The following is a 15,043-nucleotide window of genomic DNA, read 5'->3' as shown; positions in this document are numbered from 1 at the left end:
AGTACCACTGAGGAGCTTGAACTTCCTCCAGGGGCTGGTGGGGAGGGAAGTGGCTGCCAGATCCACAGTGACTGCAACCCCTTGTTGTGCAAGGATGGGAGGGGCTAAGGGAGGCCTGGAGCAGGCCGTGGACCAGCCAGCAGGGACAAGAGGGCAGTGCCACAGGGTGGGGACCTAGTAGAGGAGAGAGCCAGGTCCCTCCTGGCCCACAAGAGGTGCTGCTACAGGGGTGGCAGCCCCATGCAAAGCCTTCTGGGTCTGGTCCTGGCTCCCGCTCCCTGCCCCGCCCAGCCCCAACCTGGACTCTTTGCATTCCTGCACAGCTGGAGAGAGGGCTGAGTCCTCAGGTGCGCCCTGCACCCAGGAAGGGTGGAGGGAGAAGGCCTGTGGGGCCTCAGCTCTGGGGTGACAGGACTCAAGTGCGGCCATGCCTCTCCTGAAGGTCAGCTGGTAGGGCAGCAGGCCCTCGTGCAGGGCTGGGCAGCCTTCCTTGGTCAGCAGGATGGAAGCCCCCAGGTGAGTCTCTGAGCGGGGTGGATCCTGGGGCTGAGGGGTCTGATGGGAGACTGCGGCCTGGTGCCTCCCCATGACTCTGTCTTCCACTAAAGTCCAGCCACGTGACAGGAGGTCACAGGAAGGGAAGGGAGGTTCCTACTGAGTGTGAGGGTGACCTGCTGGTGGCCAGTGCATGTGCAGACATCGGAGTGGCTGGCCCCATGTGGGTGCCTGGCTGTGGGTCTGTCCTGTCAGGCCAGCCGCCTCTATGGTGGGAACGTGGTTTGGGTTTGGGTTTTGGCAGGACTGGGGATCAAATCCAGGGCCATGCACAAGCCAGGCCAGTGCTGTGCCACTGAGCCACAGCCCAGCCCAGCTAGGGCACTCTCCTCAGCTGGGCTCTGCTGGGTGGGCTACACAGGAACAGGGTGACCAGGAGAAGAGCCAGGAGGGATGGACAGGGTCAGGAAATTGGTTGTTTGTCCCTACATGCAACCGACTGCTCCATCACCCCTGAGCATCCTCTGGAAAGCAGGGTAGGCCGTTCTCTGTGCCAGGAGTGACCCATTGGCTCTCACTGATTGAAAGTCAGTCTCATGCCCTTCTGAGGCGGGCACAGTGGGCATGGGGTGGGTATCATGTCTGTCCATCAAAATAGCTCTGGGTAGGCGCAGGGTGGGTGGTAGGTGTGGGAGGAGCACCGAATCAGCAGCTGGGGTGACATCATTGTTGAGAGACTGAACATGGCTCAAGGCTGTGGTCAGTGGTCAGTGCCATGCAATGGCATCTAATGAAGGCCCTGACCTCACACTTCTTTGGGGCCCTTCTATGTGAAAGTGACTTGCTGGCCCAGGGGGTGCAATGACCTGAAAGAGCTCCAGGAGCCCCCAGAGCCTCTAGGCCCATGGCCACAGATGGTCCCACCCCAGGAGGCCATGGCCATCACAGAGATGCCCAAGCATGGTGACCTGGGCAGTTAGGAAGGGCTCTCTGGGGAGGGAATTTCTGAGGTGTCCAAAGAGAACGAGAAGGACTTGGGGGGATGGCAATGTACTGGGGATGCCAGCTCAGGGCCCTGAGTGCAGGGCACAGTGGAGGTGCAACAGTGAGGAGGGGGTGTGGCTGCCCCAGCCCTGTGGTGATCATGCCACCCATGACTGCCAGGGGAAGAGTAGAGTGGCCAGTGCTGGGTGTGGTGGCTCACGCCTGCAATCCCAGTGGCTGAGGCAGGAGGATCGCTCAGCAATGGTGAGGCACTAAGCAACTCAGTGAGACCCCATCTCTAAATAAAGTACAGAATAGGGCTGGGATGTGCTGTGGTTGAGTGTCCCTGAGTTCAATCCCTGGTCAGGCTCCCAGGCCCAGTCCCTAGACCTGGATGCTCATGTCTCTCTTCTCTGTTCCTGGTGGGAGCCCCCAAGGCACAAGAGGACACAGTCTACCAGGGATTTTTTAACTGGACAAATAGCAATCCTTTGTTTGAATGGTCTGTCCATCATCAGCTGGTGGGCATGCAGGAGGCAGAGCAGGAGTGCTATGGACAGCCGGGGCCAGGCAGGCTCCCCTCGCCCCTGCTGGCCCCACCTCTCCCTGTCTGGCCAAGTAGCCAAGTTCTGTTTCTGAGGGTCCATCCTTATTTGGCTAGGTGCATTCTGTGAATAGGGGGAATATGCATATAGCAAATCATGAAAGCAGCCCCAGAAGGTGACTCCAGGAAGGCCTTCCCTCCAGAGGGCCGGCGGGCAGCGCGCTTTGGTGCAGTGGTAAAGTTGTATCTTAGAGACTGTTTCCTATTGGTATACCTAGATGGTGGGTTGAACTGCTACATAGTTCTGCTCTGAAAGATACACTTTTTCTCACCAGCTCCTGTGACTAGACTTTTTGATCTGTTGCTACTTTAACAATTTTGGATACATTTGTAAGAAAATCACAACAGAGTTCTGAAGCTTCCCTTCTCTTTGCAGCAAATATTTTGGGGCCAAATCACAGAGTGGGTCTCAGAAAAATAGTCAAGATTTGAAACCTAGACTTCCCATGAAGTTCTGCATTTCTGGCTTTTTGGGAAAAGTTGGAGGGTCTGATTCTGTGATCAGCTCACATCAGTTGACTGTGCCCTGAGGCTCAGTGGTGGTCTCTCTTGGTCCTTGCAGCTCTTGCCCCCAGACTCCCTCATTTCCTAATGCAGCTGGGCTGGGGACCCATGGCCTGAGCCCAGCGACAGGGTCTACGCTCTTCCCCTTTCTCCTTTCCTGCCCATCTTAAGGGCAGATGAAGGCTGAACTGAGAAGGCCCAGGTGATGTACTCAGCACACCCTGGACGGGGGACCGACTCCTCCATTCAAGGGGATAAGCAGGTGTCTGGCTGCAGTTACTACTGTCTATGGCAAAGGGATCAAGGCCAAACCGCATGGTGGTGGCAGGTGTGGCTGGAACAAGTCCCCAGGGCCCAGTTCAGACAGCCCTGGGACGCAGCAGGCATTCTGAGTCCTCCATCCCAGCTCCCAGGGCCACCAGTCCAACCGGTGGGAGCTCTAACTACCCACAGTCCCCAGGGGGCGCTGTGTTCTAGCGTCCTGGGGAGCAAAGCGAAAGTCGCTCCGGCCACGCGGGGTGCAGTTGCGCGTGGGTGCTGCCCAAGGAAGCCGGGCCCTAGGGAGCCTTTCTGTAACACCCGGGCCCTGGGCCACCCAGGGAGAAGCGCCCCCCACCACCGCACACACACGCTGAGCCAGCAGTGCTAGGTTCCCGGGAGGGTGGGGGTCTTCTCCGGACTTGCTCTGGACGGAGGTGTCCCGGGTCTGCGCGGCAGCCGGGGCCTAGAGGGCTGGTGTGCGCGCGGGCGCGTGGGACAGCCGAGGGGATGCCTGGGCGCGCCCGGCCGTCGGGGGAAGCGCGGAGGCGGGCACGCCGGGGAGGGCGGGGGCCGAGCTTATAAAGGCCCGCGGGCGGGCGGAGGGCGGGAGCCACCGAGCCGCCGTCCGGCCCAAGTTGGCCTCTGCGAGCCGCGCTGCGCTCCGCCGCGGGCAGGCTGACTCCCGAGCGCTCGGGCCCCGACCGTCGGCACCGGAGGGCGCGGCGCGCCCGGCCCGAGGAGCAGGCGGCGCGAGGGTCCCGGCCGGCCAGTCGGGGGTCCGGGCCGCGCCGCGCGGCACGTGCGGAGACCCGCCCTGTGCGCCATGGAGCGCCGACCCCCGGCCTCCGCGCCTCGCCCTAGCGCCTCGCCTTAGCGCCGCGGCGGCGCGACCCTGGGCCGTCCCCATGGAGCCGCACGTGCTCGGCGCCGTGCTGTACTGGCTGCTGCTGCCCTGCACGCTCCTGGCCGGTGAGTGGGGGGCGGCTGGACCGAGAACGGAGCTGCGTCCCGGCTCCCCATGTCCCGGCTGGGCGGCCGAGCGAGGCCCGCGGGGCTAGGGCTGCGAGCGGGCGGGAGGGCGCGGAGTTTCCCCGGGACGCGCGGCCCTGGGCGCCCGCATTCCAGAAGCATGAGACCGCGGGCGGCCGCGGCGGGCCCGGCGAGGGGTGGAAGGGCGGCGGCGAGGTGCACCGCGGGCGCCCAGGACCTGGCGTTTGGGCGCTGGGAGGAGGGCCCAGGGGAGGGGGTCTGTTTGTCCCTAGAAGAAGGGCCGCTGCGATGGTGGTGGGGTGGGGAGTAGGAATCTCTCTTTCTCTCTTTTGTGTTAAAAAAAAAAAAAAAAGTGCAGACTTGCATCACGACTTCCTGACCAATCTGGGAGAAGGCGCCTTCCTGCCTGGAGCTGTTTAATTTGGAGTTTTCCTAGCAGAACTAACGTCCAGCCCCGGGCCCAGCCCCGGGCCCTGCCCCTGCTCCGTCTGAGGCAGTCCCTTGCTTTGGAAAAGTACTTAGGGTTCCTCCTGTTCCTCGTGCCCTTTTTGGCTCAGTTCCAGAGGACCTGGGACAGGCCTGTGCCCTGCTGTGGAACAGGGCCACCCCTGGAGGCTCTGCCCTGGCATCAGAGCTCTAGTGTGAAGCCTGGTCTGTCCCTTGCTTGCCAGAAAGCACAGTGCCCCCCCCCCCACACCCCTTCTTAGCAGAACACCTCTGCAATCCTCCTTGCCCCGGCCTTGCCCAGGGCACAGTGCCCAAGAACTCACCCCTCCACAATCCTTCTGGTCAGCTCCGCCCCACATGTGACCCTCTGCAAGCCTGGGCTTACCCACAGAGAAACAGCAATTGGCCTTGGGAAAGCCTGTCTGCAGTGTGGACAGCCTGGTCCTCCGTGGCGGGGCTCCTAGCCGCACACCCCTCCCGGGAGTTCACTGTCCACTCTGTCCTAGGTAACCAGGTAGGCTCCCTGAAAGCTGGGGACCCAGCACAGCCTGGACAGATAGCACTTTGATTTGCAGCACCAAAACGTGGCCAGATGTGGGGAGATGTTCAAGGCAGGAATCAATGGGAGCCATTGAGGTTGGAAAGGAGGGCTCTGGAGCTGTCCTCAATGTGGCCAGCCCTGTGAGGACCACGCCGCCTGGACTGTGCTCAGGAGCGCGCTGGGTCAGAGGCCCACAGTGCTGGCCTGTTCTCCCCTGTGCCTGTAGAAAGCCAGAGGACCGGATCAAGTGGCCTGGGCAGGCACAGGGTCAGAGTTTAGAAGCAGCTGGCCCCAGGAGCGTTCTTAAAGGGGCAGGCTCACCTGAGTCTGTCCTGTGGCACTGCAGCCCCTGGGACTTCAGCACTTTGATTTGGAAGCAGCTGAGTTGGGGTTAGGCGTATCTTCTCTTTTCTTCCTCTGAGTAGGAGGAAGGGCTTCTTCCTGAAGGGGCTGCCCCTTTCTGAGGGTGGGCCGTCCTTGAGCAGAGGCGGGAGTTTTCCCTCACTCGCCAGATGGTAAATATTTTACATGGTGAAATATTCTTCTGATACTTTTCCAGTCCTTAGAAATGTGAAATCCATCCCTAGCTTGTGGACAGCACTGGAGCAGGCAGCAAGGCCAGGCCAGGTGGGCGGCAGGTCTGTAGTCCCCCGACGGACAGCAGGGGCCTGCAGCCTCCTGGCTCCTTGCCACTCTGCGTGGGCCATGCTCGAAGCTTTGGCTCTGGGAGGTTTCTCCGGCTGGGGGTTCCCACCCCGGCTGTTAGTCACCTGGAGAGCTTTAAAAGTGATTGATGACTAACTCTGGACTTTCCCTAAACCTAAAATTGCCCCCAAATAGAGTTTTTTCATGAAAAAGTACTGATGCCCAGGCCACACCCCACCTGATCTGTGCTGGGCATGGGCTGGGCCTGTAGCTGGGGGAGGGGACGCCGAGCAGCCAGGAGCCCTGCCTGAGGACACCTGAGACTCTAGACTCTCCTGAGGGAGCCGCTGTCCAGCTGATGACAGGGTCCAGCTGGCCTGGCTGGAAGTGGGATGGGGGCTCTCTTCTGAGGGCTTCTTCGCTCTGAGGAGTGTTGGTTCTGTGGTATTTTGGAAAGGAGGCCTTCAGAGGGATTAGTCACCTTGTGCCGGGTGAGAGTGTGAGTCATCCTCTGTCACCCAGCCCCCATGACACTCCCCCTACAGGATCACTACCTGAGAAGCCGCAGCGAGCTGCCCCTGCTCCCCTGGGAACTGGGGTCATCTGGAGCAGCCCCACCCCTTGTCTCAGAGCCCTGGGTGATCTGGACGCAGAGCTGGAGCAAGCTTCCAGCCAGGCTGAGGAAGGACGGGGAGAAGGGGCCACCGCTCTGACCCCTGGCCTAGCTGGGCAGCCAGAGCACAGCCATCAGCAGTGGCAGGGTGGTGCAACCGGACTGTGGAAAGCAGTGCGTTTGGGCAATGTGGCTTCTGCTTTCGGGTCGCCGGTGGCACAGGCTGGTGGGCACACCCAGCCCGCTGGGGATGGCACCGGGGCAGGCCTGATGGCACGGAGAAGACAGATCCTTCTCTGATATTGATCCCCCCAGCAGCAGAGACTTGTCACACTCCCCGGCAGCTCCACTGGGCTCTGGGCAGTGAGAGGACCTAGTAGGACTGCCGAGGAGCAGTGTTTGTGGGTGGCTGGATCTTGGGTCTCAGTGCCAGAACTTGGCCTCCGGAGCCGGGCGAGGTCCCACTTCCCATTGCAGCCCTGGGGGCTTCCTGCCGAGTGTCAGCTTCCTGTGTGGCAGAGGGGAGGCCATTGCCTCCAGGCTGGGCCTAAGAGGCTGAAGAATAAACAGGACAGAGCCAGGGAGGGCCTGCCTACACATTGTGCGTGTCTGGGGGAGGGACCAGGGACCCTGGAGCTGAGGCTAGACCACCGTGGTCTTCCTGAAGGTGGTCACTGGCACTCGGCGCTGGGGAGCCAGGTCCAGCGGGGGAGTCCTGCAGAGGAAGCATCCCTGCTGGGTGGGTGGAGGTGCTGGCCCCTGATCCTGGCCCCAGCCTGCTTCCTGGGTGGGCCCCTCCTATGCTGGCAGCACCACGTTTGCTAGAGATGGAGGGTGGGCCCCCTCCCTCCAGGTCCCTCCTGTAGATCCTGACCACCGTGGCCTTAGCTCATCCCCTTTTGACACATCTGTTGTAGAAATGTGTAATTAGGCAGTCAATTTTTTTTTTTTTAAATATGTGCTTTTCTTAAGAAATGAGAACCTTTCCTCACGGTGGGGAATCCAGGCTTCAGTCTGAGCGGCTTGCGGAGCTCCGAGCCCGTACCTCCCGCTGGAGCCTGCTGGAGCGCTGGTGTTTCTCCCTGAGGCCGGCAGTCACGGCCGGCAGCTGGGCCCTGGTGAGGTCTGTCGGGTTGCAGCCTGTCCGTTGGAGCCCTGGCCTGTCCTGCCCCTGCGCCCTAGGCAGGGGCCACTCACCTTCCACACTCGCCCTCTCTCACCCTTTGAACCCGTCAGCCTCAGAGCCGCTGGACAGCCTCCTCTGCACCGGGAATCTGGACTGCAGGAAGTCTTCTCTCTAGCCCGAGATCCCCAGGGGAGGTGACACCCCGGGGTGAAGCCTTTCCTTCCCTGAGTCCACGCCTCCTTCTGCAGACGCACCTGCAGGTGCTGGGGTGGAAGGTTGCTGGGAGGACAGGGGAGGAGGCTGCGGGGAGGTGCTCCTGGGCGGAGGCTCGGCCTGGCCTCTCCTGCTCTGAACGTGCCAGCCCTCACCCTCTTACTGGGCCTCAGTTTCCTCCCCTGAGGGAGGAAGGACTATGAAATCTTTAAGGTGCTGTCTTTGATCTCTGGTCTCAGGCTGTGGATGTCAGGCCCAGGCAACAGCGTGGGGTGGGGCTGGGGCTTCTCGCAGGAGAAGGGAAAGGCTGGCTGATCCTGGGGGCGGGCTGTGGGCCTCCCGGGAGCACAGGGGAAGGGGCCTCCCGCCGCCCGTGGTTCAGCACCCACGCAGGTCCCCCTGCGTGTCCTCCTGTCCTTGTCTGTGGGAGGAGCCCTGGGTGGTGCCAGGAACCTGGTACTGGGCTGAGGCCGTGGTGCTGGGGGCTGGCCCGAGTGTTCTGCCAGCCCCCAGCATCTGTCCACCAACTGCAGCTGTCTCCAAAATGGGGTCCCCAAACAACGCCACCACAAACAGGGTCCCTACCAATATCATCCAAAGTCGGGTCCCCTAATGCAGCCTAAAACAGTCTTCCCGGCCACGCAGATGGACCTCCCTGCATACACTAGGTGCGCAGGTGGTCAGGCAGACAGGCCAGCTTGGGCGTGCAGAGGAGACCCGTGGGAGGGGAGTGCTGTGAGGCTGGGGAGAGGTGGACAGAGGGTCAGGGAGCCATCTTACTTTGAAAATACAGCAGATACTTCTCCCCATCCGTTTACACAAACCTGGCCCAGGCTTGACAGCCATTCAAAGAGGAGGCTAATGAAGACTCAGATGAGTCTCAGGGAGCCACGCACCTGGCTGCGCCCGACCCGACCCCTCGACGTGCGTGCGCGCTCGGGTCGGGTTCGTCCTGTGACCAGCACACAGATCACCCCCGGTAACTGGCCAGAAGACGGAGCCCTCGTGACAGCGCACTGCCATAGAGGTCAGGAAAGCCTATGGGACGTTCGTTACGGAATCTCCCACCCGTCTGTTTGGGATTGGGGCCGGCTGCAGGCCTGTCCCTGCCTTCGCGGTCTTTTCTTTCAAGGTCAAACACCCGCCATTGTTGGCCGCCTTGTGGACGCCGACTCGCCCGGCCTGTGGGTTGGGCCGTTCTGCTTTCGTTTTGCTGAAGAGCATATTTGTTTCTCTGGGGTGGACGCTGGGTCCCAGGGTGACTGTCTCATTTGTGCGTGAGGACCTGAGGCCATGCTCAGGTGGCCACTTTATATGCTGGAACCTGGCCACCCCAGGGCAGTGAGCCCCGCCATGCAGTACCAGCTCCCTGTGTGATGGGCCCAGGGCAGCTGTCTGGCCAGTCCTCCTCTGGTGACACTAGCCCCTGGACTGATATGCCCAAGCTCCCAGCTCCTTAGGCTGGTCAGGAGCCTCTGCTGAGTGGGGCGGGTCAGTTTTTCTGGTGTGTTTTAATGACATAATTATAGGGGGTATTTTAGGTTCCCTCTAACGGGCCAGCCGGGTTCGGTGTGGCTGTTTACCGGGCTGGGAGTATATATAGTTGGGGCCACTTCTCCTTCCCTGGGTCAGGCTACAGAGGACAGTGACCGCCGCAGCCTCCTGTGGTTTCCTTTGCCATTGAACGGGCAGCTAAAATGGGCTGCAGACTTTGAGATCAGGAAGGGGCAGGGGCAGGGGCTGGGGCTGGGGCTGGGGCTGGGGCTGGGGCTGGGCCTCCGTCCCAGGCCAAGTCTTGCAGCTGGGAGGACAGTTGGACAGTGCAGGTGGCACCCCGTGACACCAGTGGTGCCAGTGTGGTGGGTCCACCCTTCCTTTGCATTCCTCTCCCCTCCTGTGCCTCTAGAGCCACCTGCCTTGGTCACCCTTCCTGGGAGTCCCCAGGGACAGAAGCAGAGGCACAGTGCCGATGCTGACGGGACACTGCGGCAGAGCAGAGAAGTCCAGGCGTGGGTCCTGGCGGGCAGCCTTCTGGGGAGCAGGCCATGGGCTGCTCTCTCACCTCCGGGTAGCCCCCGGGTCTGCGGGTCAAGTGGGCAGCACCAGGTAGGGTCCCCCCGCCCCGTATCTGATTTCTGGCTAAGGTTAGAACACTGTTCAACACACACCAGTGTGACATCGCCCACTCCACCTCGCCGAACGGCTCTTGCTGTTTTCCAATTTCCTTTGCCCTTGTTGGGCGCCACACTGATGGCTGCCATGGCACGAGGCCCGTGAGTGCCTGGCTTGGTGCCTCTGGGGAGGCTGTGTTCTTGTGCATAAAAAGTGGGTCAGAGGGTGGCCTGATTGCCCAGGCTGCCCTGTGGGCAGGTGGGTGCACTGCAGCCTGGCCGGCCTCGGCATGAGCTCAGGCACAGGTCTTGAGCTGCTGTGGACGGCACAACCTGGGGTCACAGCTCCCCAGCTTCACCCCGCCTATCCAGGTGGAGCCAGGCACCATGGCTGGGTCTCGTCCTCTTCACCTCTGCCATTGTCTGACTGCCCCTCCAGTGACCGGTCACTTGGGTGCAGATCTGCAGCCCCTTTCCAGTGCCTGCTGTTCCCACAGCAGGCAGCTGTATCATGTCCAGATGGGCCACTGACCCACGGTGTGGGTCTTCATTCTCGGCCTCTTCAGCATCCTGAGGTCAGTGGACGCAGGCACACCTCAGTGGCTTGCTGGGTCAGAGGGGTGTGTGACCCCAGGTGCCACAGCCACAGGTGTTGCCATGAGGCATGCCACCCGGGGCCACGTCCACCAGCAGGTTGGTGGTGAGGGGGCCTGGCCGGGTCTGTCCTGCGGCTGGTGTGTCTCCCTTTCTTACTGACCGTGTTGTCTCTTAGGTCTTCCAGCTGATTTCAAAATGGGCCGTTGGTCTTTGTTTTTTGGCTCTATCAGCCCCTGCGCCAGCCACCTGCCCGGCTTCCCTCTCGGACCTGTTTTTGGCATCAGGGATGGAACCCAGGAGTGCTCCACCTGTGGGCTCCACCCCAGCCCTTATTTTTCATTTTGGGATGGGGCCTCTCTCAGTTGCCCAGCCTGGCCTCAGGCTTATGATCCTTCTGCCTCCAGCTCCGATGGCTGGGGGACAGGTGTGGCCTCTGCCTGTCTGATCTTAATGGTGTCATTTAAGGATCAGGCACTTTTAGCTCAGATGACATCGGGCTAACTCGCCTGGCTACTGTCCAGATGTCCACTTCTCCGCAGAGTACCCTCTGCTCAGTCCTCCTCCCCGTCCACCAACCCGATCCTGCTCGGCCTTCCACCCGCAGCCCAACATGGCCTCCAGCTGACCCCTTCTCAGCTGTTCTTCTCCTGGGTGTCACACGCATGATGGCGTCCGCCCCCCTTTAGTGCGGCCTCCTGGGGGCCTCTGTAGAAGTCTGTTGGATGAAGCAGAGTGACCGACCGCAGGCTCCCTGACCCACCACTGTCCTTGTCCCAGGCCTCGGGGAGACCGTCCTGGTCCACTGCCTGGTTCTCCTGGCCGTCCCCTGCTGCATCCTGGTTTGCACCCTGCACCGGGCACTCGGCTTTGCTCTCGTGGACTCTCTGGAGGGCCCTTGTGGGCCAAGAGGCCCCTGGCCGCCATCGCCTCCTGGTGCACAGATGAGCTCTGCTGTCCTCCTGTGGGACAGTCAGGCCCCAAGTGGGGGGGTCTCCCAGGACCCACCAGTCCCCCACTGTCCAGTGAAGCCTGTCCCTTTGTCCTCCACTGCACGAGTGGGGGCCGCTGGGCCTGCTCCTGGATGCTCGGGGCCAAGCCAGCCTGGGGATCCTGCCCTGCCTGCGGCTTCCGGGCTGCGGCGGTGGTCATGGTGTGTTCTCCAGCCTGCCTTGTCCTGGTGGGCAGGCCCCGCTGGGAGCCACCATCCTGTGGGTGGGAAGGAAGGCCAGCAAGGCCGGGGAGGTGACAAGTGGGCGTGGCCCCAGCTTCCAGGTCACGCAGCCCATCCCTGCCTGGTGACGCATTCCGCACTGCTGGGGACCACGTTCCAGACCTTATCAGCGGACACAGACCTTCCCGGCCAGGGGAGAGGGCGTCTGGATAGGCCCCAATCTCCAGAGGTCAGGGGTGGGGGAGGAGGCCAGCAGTGCCACAGGGTTGGGGGCCCTGCAGGAGCTGTTGGTCAGGGGTGACGGCATCTAAGGGACGCTCCACAGGGCCAGACGTGGACCCCGTGGGGGCAGCCCTCCAGAGCGGCATGTGTTCCCTGGCCTCTTTGTTCTGTGGCCTCTGCGAAGGGGCCTTCTGCCTCAGTTTCCTCATCTTGTGAAATGGGGTGGCTTCCAGCGAGTGGGGGGGCCCCTCGAGGTGGCTCTGGTGGGTTTGGACGCTGGAGGACACGCGGCGAGTGGGATCAGGCATAAGTGGACTGCTCTGGACCCCATTTCCAAGACGGCCTGGGTGGACACCAGCAGGGGAGGTGGGCCGTCTCCTCCTGGCCCACTCTCCGCTGCTCTGGTCCACTCAGCAACCCCTGCCCACTCAGCTCTGGCCCTTAGAGTCTGGGACCATCAGCTGTGACTGGTGGGGAGGCCCCAGCTGCTATCCCAGCCTCCCACCCTGCCCCTTGAGGTCTCCGTGTCCCGCCCCGGGCTCTTCCACGAAGCTCTGCGTGCCCGCCCTGCTCTGCCGGGTGCCGAGCCTCTGTGCTGCTGATCTGGGACGCCTGTGTCACACGCCAGCCTAGACCCTGAGTGGCGCTCTGGCCAGTGACCGAGGAGCAAGTGCACCTGTCTGAGTGACCTCAGGACCTCCTGCCTGAGGGGAGGGACCTGGGTGGAGCTGGGTGGGAGGTGCCTGGGGCGGCAGAGGGCATCTGAGAGGCTGGGGCCCTGGCGACCGACTCTGCAGGTACAGCCCTGGGGTGTCCAGTCCCCCTGCCCAAGGACCAGGCCTCCTGATGTGGGCATGGGCAGAGGCCACCCGGCCACAGGACACTCAGGGCCCTGTGCTTACGGGTGGTCATTTGTGACCCAGGGGCATTTCTCTTGGGACTGTGTTCCGAGTGGCGGCCCTGACTGGACTGTGCTGCCTGAAAGCCAGGCAGTGGTGTCTGGTGGCACCATGGTGTTGTAGTTGAGGACCTTGGTTAGGAAGCTGTTCTCCCTGAGCCTGGCGGGACAGCAGGCCTGGGGCGTGGGCAACAGGATGGGCACAACCCGGGCTGGCTTAGGTCTCTCCTTCCCAGCCTCCTACTTTCAGACATGGCTGAGTCCCAGCTCTGCTGCTGTAAGTTTTGGGGGACTTACATAGCCTTTCTGATCCATCCTTGAACCCTCAGAGAGAGTTTAAAAGTGGGACATGACAGGTAGGTGGCCCTCACTGGGCAGGGGGACAGAGCTCCTAGCTGGTGCCTGGCAAGGCAGGTCCAGCCCCATAACTGTTCTTGGTGGGGACTTTCCCGCCCGCCCCAGGTTTATTTTCTTTTTTTATCTCTGGTTGCAAGATTAGCAGCCGCCCGGCTTGGCCCATGGCTCTGAGAGACGCCCTCTGCGTGATGCAGGTGCAGACACCTTGCGGAACAGAACGTGGCGGAACAGAGCGTGGTGTGCGCTGGGGCTGCGGCTCCACCTGACCTCACCCCCGTCCTCATCTTGGGCCCCTGTGGCCACCTGTCACAGGCAGCCAGGGGAAGCCACCGGGGAAGTGGTGCCTGGGACCCGGTGGCTGCCATGTGCTCCTGCCCTCCAGGGCTTCAGCGCCTCCCGGGCGAGGCCCTCTCCAGAGTCTCTGTGACGTCCCGCAGCTCACAACAGCCCGATCTGAGTCCAGCCTGTGGCTCTGCTGCCCAGACAGGAGCCTGGGCCCTGCTGAGGATGACTGCGCGGGCTGCAGCGGGCTGGCGGTCACGAGACACCAAGTGTCCACTTGGGCTGCTGGGCACGGGGTCCAGGCTGCCAGCAGCCATGTCACTGCAGTGGCATCAGCCCCTCCCACCCTTGACTGGAAGGGCCACCTGAGTGGACATTCGGGAGCCCTCGCAAGGGAGGACGCTGCCCAGCAGCCTCAGCTGGACACTTCCTGGCAGACTCCGTTTGCTGTGGCAGGTTGCTGCTCCTGGGTGGGGTGGGAGTTGCTGGTGGAAGGAGCGAGGCCCGGTGCCCACTGCAGCCACGTCCCCTGAGGCCCTGACCATGGCAGGCCCTCCACTGGACCTTCCCCCACTGTCCTCGGGTCCTTAGAAGCAGCTGCTACCATTGGCCTGCCACAGGCGAGAGTCCAGAGAGTTCCCACGTCCACAGCTAGAGAGTGTCGCTACCAGGGCCTGACCCTGGGCAGAGTGGCCGGTCACAGAGAGTGGGGGCAGCTGGCCTCAGAGGCCCTGGGCAGCTGGTGGGAGCACACGTGGGCCATCCTGTGGCTGCCGGCACCCGCAACTGGTTCTGGGCCCTGTGGGCTCTGTGTGTGTCGGGCTGTGGGAGGACTGAGTGGTGGCCTTTGTTGGGAGAGAGGTGGCTGGCCTAGCCAGAGGGCCGGTGTCCCCACTTACAGATGAGGAGACTGAGGGTCAGAGAGGCCGTGCAGCTGTGCAGGTGGGACCAGCTGCTGCAGCCGGGTGCTGCCGGGCCAGGACCGGCTCTGGAGCACACGGCGTCTCTAGCGCTGTGTGACCTGTCCCCTGTGGGCAGCAGCCCCCTGAGCGAGGGCTGCCTTTGTGCAGGCTTTCCCCGGCTGCGCAGGGCGGGGCTGGCTGGGCTGGGGAGGCCGGTGGACCAGACCCAGTCCAGTCCTTGCTTCCAGGAAGGGGCCCATCGATCCCCGGCCGTCCCCCGGGGGGATGGACGAGGCGGAGATGGAGGCTCTTGGTCTCGAGGGACCAGACTGGGGGGAGGCAGTGCTCGGCCACGCTGGACCAAGGAGCCCTCACCCTGTGGCCCCCGGGGACCCTGAGGACGTCTGTCGCTTGCTCCGCTGTTTGGAATCAGATTAGTTTTCCATAAAAACAGGATGTGGCGGGGAAGAGGCCGCTGCCGTCACTTTTCTCACTCCTCTTTTTCCAGGAACTGGACGTATAGCCCTTGGCAGGACCGTCCCTGTGTCCACCCTCCTCCACTGTGTAGGGAACAAGGCTCTCTGCTCTTAAGTGGCTACTTGATCTGCTTCTGCTCCCAGCTGGGGAGCTGATTGCCTTGCCAGGAGCCAGGGATCCTCTGTGGGGACCTTCACCATGGTCCCGGGGCCAAATTGGCACCGAGGAGGGGAGCAGGCAGAGCCAGAGCCCAGCCCCTGCTTGGACCTCAGGGCCCTGCCCCTCCCAGGAGTCCACATGCACTGGGGCTAGTGGGTCCCTGCAGGCTGCTGCTCCTGGGGCTCTGTGGGCAGACCTAGGCACAGAGCCCAGAGGAGCCTGGCTCCCTCCGAAAACCTGTGGGGGCCGCGGGAGGGGTCAGTCCTGGCCAACTGGGAAGACTGGGTGTATTGAGGCCTGCAGAGAGGGGCCAGTGGGGACTGAGTCTGAGGCTCCCTGGTCCCTGTTTCTCTGAACCCTGCAGGGGGGTGAGGCAGGCAGGGCAGACCCCAGTGGCGTGGCTCCGTGGCGTGGCTCTGTGGCCCCTGCTGTGTGACCCTGGTG

General features: G+C 62.4%; 1 protein-coding gene across 1 annotated transcript in view; it reads left to right on the top strand.

The window, feature by feature from the left end:
- The first annotated feature begins 3,467 nt into the window (after positions 1 to 3,467).
- Piezo1 (piezo type mechanosensitive ion channel component 1 (Er blood group)) overlaps positions 3,468 to 15,043 on the top strand; it is a 47,474-nt gene continuing 35,898 nt past the window's right edge. The window contains exon 1 of the mRNA XM_076837454.2: positions 3,468 to 3,817. Coding sequence (XP_076693569.2) covers positions 3,754 to 3,817 — 64 coding nt within the window. The 5' untranslated portion in view covers positions 3,468 to 3,753. The remainder of the gene's footprint in view (positions 3,818 to 15,043) is intronic.

The sequence above is a fragment of the Callospermophilus lateralis genome, chromosome 18, assembly GCF_048772815.1.
Source record: "Callospermophilus lateralis isolate mCalLat2 chromosome 18, mCalLat2.hap1, whole genome shotgun sequence".
In the NCBI taxonomy this organism is placed as follows: Eukaryota; Metazoa; Chordata; class Mammalia; order Rodentia; family Sciuridae; genus Callospermophilus; species Callospermophilus lateralis.
This window is presented reverse-complemented; position numbering and strand designations above follow the sequence as displayed.